The following is an 8345-nucleotide window of genomic DNA, read 5'->3' on the forward strand; positions in this document are numbered from 1 at the left end:
GTGGTGGTAGCACCACTTTAGCTTCAGCTACTGGTCTAGTCCATTTCCATTGCATTCGAAAATCGTTAATTATTTCTAAAAATGGGTAGGGCCTGTATTCCCCCACTGATCTGCCCAAAAAAAAATGCTTCATATACTAAATCTATCTTAGAAATATCTTTTTTGTTAAGGGGATTGCATTTGAAATAGAAATATGTTTATATAAGGTTGCAACTTTATACTGTGGAAAAACATTGTTCGTAAAATCGCCCGATCTAACCACTGACCGCCTGGTTGGATTGGAAGTGGCCGGCTCCGGTTTTGGACAGATAGGGTGATCAACCGGTATTTAAAAAAAATAATTAAAAAAATGTATATAAATTCTCAGAAACAAAGAATTTGATTTGTAATGCATTTTTAAATATTCTTTACATTATGGTAAAGATTAAAAATTGTTTTGGTCATTAATACTCATGTTTATATTTTTCCATCTTTTTTAGAAAATAATCATTGAAAATATAAAATGGGTTAAAATCCATTTTTTCGTTAAATTTCAACTTCATTTAATTGTGTTTTGTTTTAATCATTCTTTATATGTTTTTATATTTTAGTAGATTTCTTTTGTATTTTTTTAATTTTTTTTCAACGCTTTTTTTACCACCTGGGACTTGTTCGGTTAGAGCGGTTGAATCGGCCGGTTTACCGGTTAGGCCGGTTAAACCGCTTCCACACCCATGTCCGGTTAACCGTTTTAGTTCGATTTTATGAACACAGAAAAAAAGTAACACCTCATAAATCCATTGAAAAACATTGTCCCGAAGCTAAAAAATTGCTTTAATTAGTCATCTTGACCTCGAAATATACAAATGAGGGAAAATTTGATTTTAAAGTCCTAAAAATGGTATCTCTTATAATACATTATCTATGCCGTCAATTCTTAAGATTTTTATTTATTTATAGATATGCTCAATTTATACTAGTTTTTGAGTTTTAAATTTTATCATTAGATGTGAAGTAGATTTTCGATTTATCAGTAAAATCTCCAACACCAAAACTACAATTTTCGAAGAGCTTTGGAGGTGCTGCGTACATTGAATGTTTTAAGGTTAACTGACGGAGTTAAAAATCAGTGGCCGTCAATTTTGGTTACGTACTCTTTCGAAATTAAAAAACTCAATCCTCCCCTAAAAAAACAATACTTTTTTTTAAAATAGGACTTTATCAAGTAAACAAAAAGAACCATACTAATCTTCTTTTTAAAAATTAATCTTAATAAAATAAAAATGAAAAACACATTGATAAAAAAAACAGAAATAAATAAGTTCCCCAAAATTTGAGAAGAATAAAAATGCTAAATTTATCTGATCTGGATTCGCATTATTTTTGCTGGTTAGTGATTTTCAACTTCGTCATTCACACTTTTTACAAACCACAACCTTTGAAGTGGGTCATCTTTTAAAACTTTTCCCTACTCAACGCTGAGATCCACTTCCCTACCAAGTCTTTTTTTTGTTGTTTGCATAAATTCAGTGGGAAGACAGGCCCTATTTGTTTTTTTTTAAAGTAGAGTAGGAATTAGCTCTTTGAAGGTATTAATATGGTGATGTTAGTGATGAGAATAAAAACCACAACATGGCAACTAGGGTGTGGGGTGCTACCGCCAACCACTTCCCCACCAAATCTTCTAAGTTACATGTTACATGACGCTTGAGATGACCATTGACTCCTTCCGTAATAAAGATTGAGAGAGTTGATGCATGGTTCAAAGAGTGCTATTGTCATAGTCCTTGTTTCGAGAACATATTACATTGTGGTCTTCTATTTCTATAGAAATTTTCAACAATTATTTTATCCCTAGCTCGAAAATCACTTTTGAATACCCTTACCAAAAAGAAAAAAAAAACTGATGTATTTGAATAATTAGAGAGGCTAATTTTTTAACACTCCAATGCAATTGCATAATTAGACAATCCACCTTTCAAATAGCTCAAAACATAATAAGAATTGATGCATTTGAGCAACTTGGAATTCGACATTCAAACCGCCCCATACTTAATTTTTCTTGTGTTTGATGTGATTAAAAAATTGGTCCTTTAAACTGCCCAAACTCCTCAAAAATTGGTCCGTTAAACTGCCCAAACACATCAGACTTTTGTGTTTTGAGTAGTTATGAAATTGGAAATAAATTTGAAAAATTCAAAATTTTAGTGTTTTTTTCTCTTAGGAATAGGAATTAATTGAGATAAGTTAGGTGGGAGGATTATTTGACATGAGTTTTAGTAGGGGTTTGTCATCATGCTTATTTTTTGGTTTAGGAAATAGTTTATCTTCTACAATAAATAGAAATGATCTTTTATTATCTTTTAGATAGAGAAGATAACATGAGATGTAGAAAGATAGATGGAGAGAGATTTACTTATGAGTTAGAGAGAAAGAGATAAGAGAGTTTATTTTTTGTGGGTTGTTTTATTTAGGGGTGCAGTTTGTATAGAGCCAAGGCTCTAAACAATCAAAGTAAAGCGTACCTTCAAATAGTGTCAACAAATGTGATTTCAATACTGGAAATCGTCGTGATAGACTTAAAATATATTTTCATCTTTAACTATAAAATTGAAAGCTATAGTGTAGATTGAGGAGATCTATAAAAACCTCATAATCTTAAAAATTGATGGTCCAAAAATGCGTTGCAAAGTGTACTACTTTCAAAACTTGAAATCTATTTTTTTCTCATGTCTATGCATCTTGATGTCAAGATGATCAATTTGAGGATATTTGGGCATCAAAACACCCTCTTCTAGTGAAAATTTTGAGGGGGGCTCTAATTTGTTTGTGTAGAGCCTCAGCTCAATATAAACCTTTTCCTTTATTTATTTGTTTATTTTCTTCTAAGTGTATTTAAAGGGAAGTACTCTATCATTATTAGAGAATAAATTTTGTGATTCAGTAAAGAATTGATCTTGTGAAAAGATTTTTAGGAGTGGATTCCCTTGCAGATCTAGAGAGATGGTCCATTATCTCATTCTTTTTTATTATTTTTATTTTAATTATTTCTTCCCTTCATCTTCTTTTCTTGCAGACTTAGAGAGAAGATATATTTTTCACCATTCATTATTATTGTTATTTTAGTTATTTTTTCCTTCATTTATCCCTGCATCAGTTGGTATCAGAGCCCGGAGGCCCATGCTAATCATAAGATCTAGTTATGGAGCCTCTAGATTAAAGATTTGAGAGACTCAAAGATGACCTAGTAGAACGTATTAGCAAATTTATAAAACAAAGTCTAAAAGTTCTATTTCATAGATTGCAATCGGAGGAAGAGGAAAAAAAACATAAAGAGTTGACAAATATGAAGAGGAAAATATACTAGTTGCGATATGTGAAATATAACCCTTTGAGATCAAAAGAGAATTCAACATTTAGTGTGATTTTTCAGGGTTTGGTAGCAAATTTCTCTACAAATTGTACTCCAAATGTCTTCTTAGTTGGATTTTTAAAAAAGAAAAACTACCAAGGAGATCAATGGGACTTCATCACCAACTTTTGAGAAAGCCACTAAATATTGAATTCGATAAAATATTGAATTCGATAAACTTGAGATCAAGCTTCTCCCAACCTAGGGAAAATGATGGACAAAGAAATTTGGAAAATTCAAAATTTTAGTGTCATTATTATTATTTTGTTTATGTTTTTTAAGAATAAGAATTGTGCTGGGATAAGTTAGGTGGGAGGATTTTTGTGCGTGAGTTTTAGTAGTAGTGCGGTATCACCCATGAATGCCTATCATTTGGTTTAGGAAATAGCTTATATTTTAAGATAAGTAGAAGTCATTTTTATTATCTTTTAGAAAGAGAAAATAACAGAAGATTCAGAAAGATGGTGATAGAGATTTATTTGAGAATTAAAGAGAGAGAGAGAGATAGAAAAGGTAGTTTATTTTTTGTGGGTTGTTTTATTTATTTATTTCTAAGTATATTTAAAGGGAAGAAGTTCCTCGGTTTAAAAAGAGATATTGGATTTGAATAAAAAGTTGATTATATTTTCTTAACCTTTATTATTACTATTATTTTAGTTATTTCTTCCCTAACATCTTCCCTACATCAACTTTCGAACCACAAAAACACAAAAAAATGATGTATTTTTTTTTGTGTGTAGATCAGTGGGTATTACATGCCGCAACTTGTTTTGGAAAGAGTCAAAAATTTTAATGTGTTAGTGAGACTAGAGGTCGTGAGCTTTAACAGGGGCTCAGGTTGCACCATGACTTTAATTCTCATAATAAATAAAAAAGAAAAAAAAAAAAGAAAAAAAAAAAAGATGTATTTAGGCAGTTCGAATGTCCAAACATATCAGTTTTATGGGTTCCGGATGGTAAGAAAATTAAGATAAAATAAAATATAAAAATTCATAAAAATAAAACCTCAACCCAAAATATAGATCATGCGGCATCTTCTCTCTCATCCATACATCAATTTCTCAATAATAAAACTAAAGGGGTTTAATTACTCAAAAAAAGAAATAATAACAAGAATTTAAAGCTGTACTCTCAGCTGAAATCCGGGAAGAGGCCGTAACTGTTTGCATGCGCCGTGCCTCACTAGGCCACTTGCTGCATCGAGAAGACAGTGACCCTGCAGTAAAAGCCGAAGTGTTGTTACTGTGACATAGACTATCCTTCTCTCTAGTTACTTAGCAACTAAGTACCTGTGTCTCTCTCTCTCTCTCTCTCTCTCTCACTCTCTTTCTCTCTCCTTCAAACCTAATCGACGGCAAAAGAAATCTCTAACTCAAGAAGCAAGAAGGAAGAAAACGATGAGGCCATCTTCTTCGGTAGCAGCAGCAACAGCAAGTGGAAGAAGTGGCAGTAGAGGGAACGGGGGCGTGACGCCATGCTGCAGTAAGGTGGGTATGAAGCGAGGGCCATGGACCCCGGAGGAGGACGAGGTGTTGGTGGCATACATCGCTCGTGAAGGGGAGGGCCGCTGGCGAACACTCCCCAAGCGTGCGGGCCTCCTACGCTGCGGAAAGAGCTGCCGGCTGCGCTGGATGAATTATCTGAGGCCGTGTGTGAAACGTGGGCATATCGCCCCCGATGAGGAAGACCTCATCCTTCGACTCCACCGCCTCCTCGGGAATCGGTGGTCCCTCATTGCCGGCAGGATCCCGGGACGCACCGATAACGAGATCAAGAATTTCTGGAACACTCATCTGTCAAAGAAGCTCATCTCTCAAGGCATCGACCCCAGGACCCACAAACCGCTCTTGCCTTCTTCTCCTCCTGGCCCTCTTCAAAACCCTAATAATAATATGAAGAATGTAATCCCTCCTGTGGTTAGAAGCCCTCAAATTTCTCAAAACCCTAAACCTCCTCATGCTTCCACCCATTTCTCAGCACCGCTGTCACCTTATCCTCCTGAAAACCCTAACCCTGATGGCAACTGTGAAGGTTTTCTGGAAGAGAGTGGGAGTGGATCGGAGGTAGGATTTCAATACTCTTACGATGATGAATTTGACCATGAGGTGACGACCATGGCGACTGAGAATGTGTTTGAAATGGGAAACCCGAATAGCGATGGTAGTGGAGACAATGAGTATAACTCCGAGGACACGTTCTCATCCTTCTTGGACTCTCTTATCAGTGGTGATGATGACTTCCTCTTGCAGGAGCAACAACAGCTTATGGTTGCACCGGAGATGACGATGAATGCAAGTGAACCTCAATGTTCTTACTGGGATCGCACCTTATTGCCAACACCGCTCATCTCCGACCATGAGGGTCCTTCCACTGATAAATAAGTTGGGTTCTAGCATCTTCCTTTTTCATGAGATCTGCAAAAGCAAATAGTATGGTTGATGATTTAAGCATCTTCATGGTCCAGTAGAGGCTTGTATTTGAATTATATTATGGCTCCTAATAATTTTGAAATTTGTTTTATTTCGTTTTCAAAGAGTGTATGTGTATTGGGTTTCTGAATGTCGAATGCTTGGGCTTGTAATTCACTTGAAGCATTGTAAGATTTCACTCCTATCTAATAAGCATGGTGGTTTTTATCTAATTGAGTGATTGAACCAAAGCGTTATTTACTATATAATCCACTGATAGTTTTAGTTTCATTTATTTAACTGCTCATTCTAGTGCCAACACACGAGTATTCGAATATGATCACTGAAATAAGATTAGCTTTTGATCTGACGATGCAATAAACTTCAACGGAATTTTCTCAATTGATTCAATGATCATAATGCTAAACATATCATGATGCAGAAAGTATTCAGGTTCAGTGGCCTTGATATCTTTAAGAAATGCTCCCCCCCAAAAAAAGAGTATAAGAAAGATGTTTTCTATTGTTCTGATACTAGAACAAGGCTTTTAGCTACTAATGCCATTGATAAAAATGTCAAATTGTTCATGAACAAGGAATACCAGCCACTAGCTTTGTTTCAGCAAATGCCCAAAGGGTAACATTGGAATATATGGCTTCCAAATAACTTGAACCTGAAATATTTTTTCAATGAATCCCATAGAATATTCATGCCAATAATTTCAAAAAATATAAATGAATGTTTATGTGCTTTCTTTGCAGTCTACCAACGTGTTTCATGTAAAATGCACAAGAATTGCCAATGAACAGTTTCTTTGCTATCCACTTTCATTCTCACTGAATATGAGAAAGTCTTCATTGATTTCATGACTGAGTCATTAATAACATAACCTGGATTAGGTTACTTTAAATTTTAGAGAATGTGATTCCTAAGAAATTATAATACTGATGGAAATATCTTATGAAGTAACAATAGAAACTTTACATACATCATGATCTATGCTCATCAATATGAGGATCAATTTGAATGAACTCAGTCTTTAAGTTTCAAGAGAGAAATAATCCATCAAAGGGATGCCAATCATTTAAAATATCATATCTAATTATACAAAACCAATATTACCAAGTCATAGTGCTGCTTAAGAAAGTTTCATTATTAAAAGTATCATGGCTACAAGTCTATTACTTCAAGAAATATAAGAAGCTGCATTTTCAAGGGTCGAACATGCTCCAATTTCTTCTTTGATTAGGAAATGTATACAAGATTGAATACAAATAACCTTAGGCCAATGGTGGTGATCAAACTGCAAATTTTATGTATGTCATTGTGTCTCATATATATGACTAGGAGAAATGCAGTTGGTGTTTAGATGCCTCATTCATAATAACACTTCAATATTGGAGTTCAGATGCCCGAGAATAAAATAAAGATCATGAATATTGAATCGGTAGAAATAATACAACACCAAGTAGGGGGGAGGCTGGCCACATGTAAGTAAGATGGTCGGGAGGAACCTGCTTATAAACAGGTCTTCGAGGCTGCAACGGGACCATACGAGGCCGGTCGATTGGAGGTGAAAAAGTATGGGGACTTGGAAGAGGTAACTCATCACGTTTAGTAGCTAAAGGAAATGGAACTTGGTTCTCATGACAATAAGAGCTATAGACATATGAACATGAAAAATCAAAACTAGCGAGAATAAAAACATCAGGAGCATGTGTTGAGGAAGAAAACATGCCTATATATGCTATCACAATTGACAGAAGGATGAAAACAATGATACCCAATTTCTTTGGTCAGATAACCCATAATATGCAATTGATAGGCTCAAGAGAGAGTCCATGGCTTCCAAGAGATGGTAAACTAATGAAATAGGTACATTCAAATACATGTGGATGCAAGTAGTTAAGAGGTTTGTGAACAACAATTTGAAAAAAGTCGGACGTTTTGCAAAAATAAGTGTTGGAAACAAGGTTGACAACAATAGATATTGCTTTGGCCCAAATATTCTTATGAGAGTGCTTGCCTCCTTAAATCCTTGTAAGAAGGATCCGCTTCTTGTTGGAAAATTATTGGGTGAAATAGGGGTAAAAGATAATACAATTTCATAAAAAATAAAAGCTTGACCCCAAGAAAACAAAGAGGTCTCTTTTGTACACCCGAGCTTGGAACCCACACGCTAGACACTAGAGTCTTGATGTTTTGGAGAACACTAGACACCAGAGTCTTAATGTTTTGGAGAGAGAAAGAAAGAAAAATGGGTAGAGAGAGAGATTAGCCAAGTGGTTTTGTGCCCATCCCCTTGGCACAAGCACATGTGCGAGCGAGCATACTCCGCAGAGGCACTATCTCTCTCACCTTGTACTAAGAGTATAAAGCATAAGAATGTCTAATATTAAATAATGCTCATATAACACTCTCCTCTTCAATGTGGGACTCAAACCCCACAACTTTCTCTCTCTACAAAAACAGCTTAGGAAAACCACAAACTATATTGTGTTTAGAAATACACAAGTATTTTTTGAACCAAAATACTAATACTTCTT

General features: G+C 35.0%; 1 protein-coding gene across 1 annotated transcript; it reads left to right on the forward strand.

Annotated features, from left to right (window-relative positions):
* The first annotated feature begins 4744 nt into the window (after window positions 1-4744).
* Window positions 4745-6032, forward strand: LOC18448829 (uncharacterized). Its single transcript, XM_006858885.4, has one exon. It carries the CDS (start codon window positions 4789-4791, stop codon window positions 5770-5772), a length of 984 nt encoding a protein of 327 aa, XP_006858947.1. The 5' UTR covers window positions 4745-4788; the 3' UTR covers window positions 5773-6032.
* The last annotated feature ends 2313 nt before the right edge of the window (window positions 6033-8345 follow it).

Source organism: Amborella trichopoda, chromosome 3, assembly GCF_054954075.1.
Source record: "Amborella trichopoda isolate Santa Cruz 75 chromosome 3, AtrichopodaSantaCruz75HAP2 v2.0, whole genome shotgun sequence".
Lineage (NCBI taxonomy): Eukaryota > Viridiplantae > Streptophyta > Magnoliopsida > Amborellales > Amborellaceae > Amborella > Amborella trichopoda.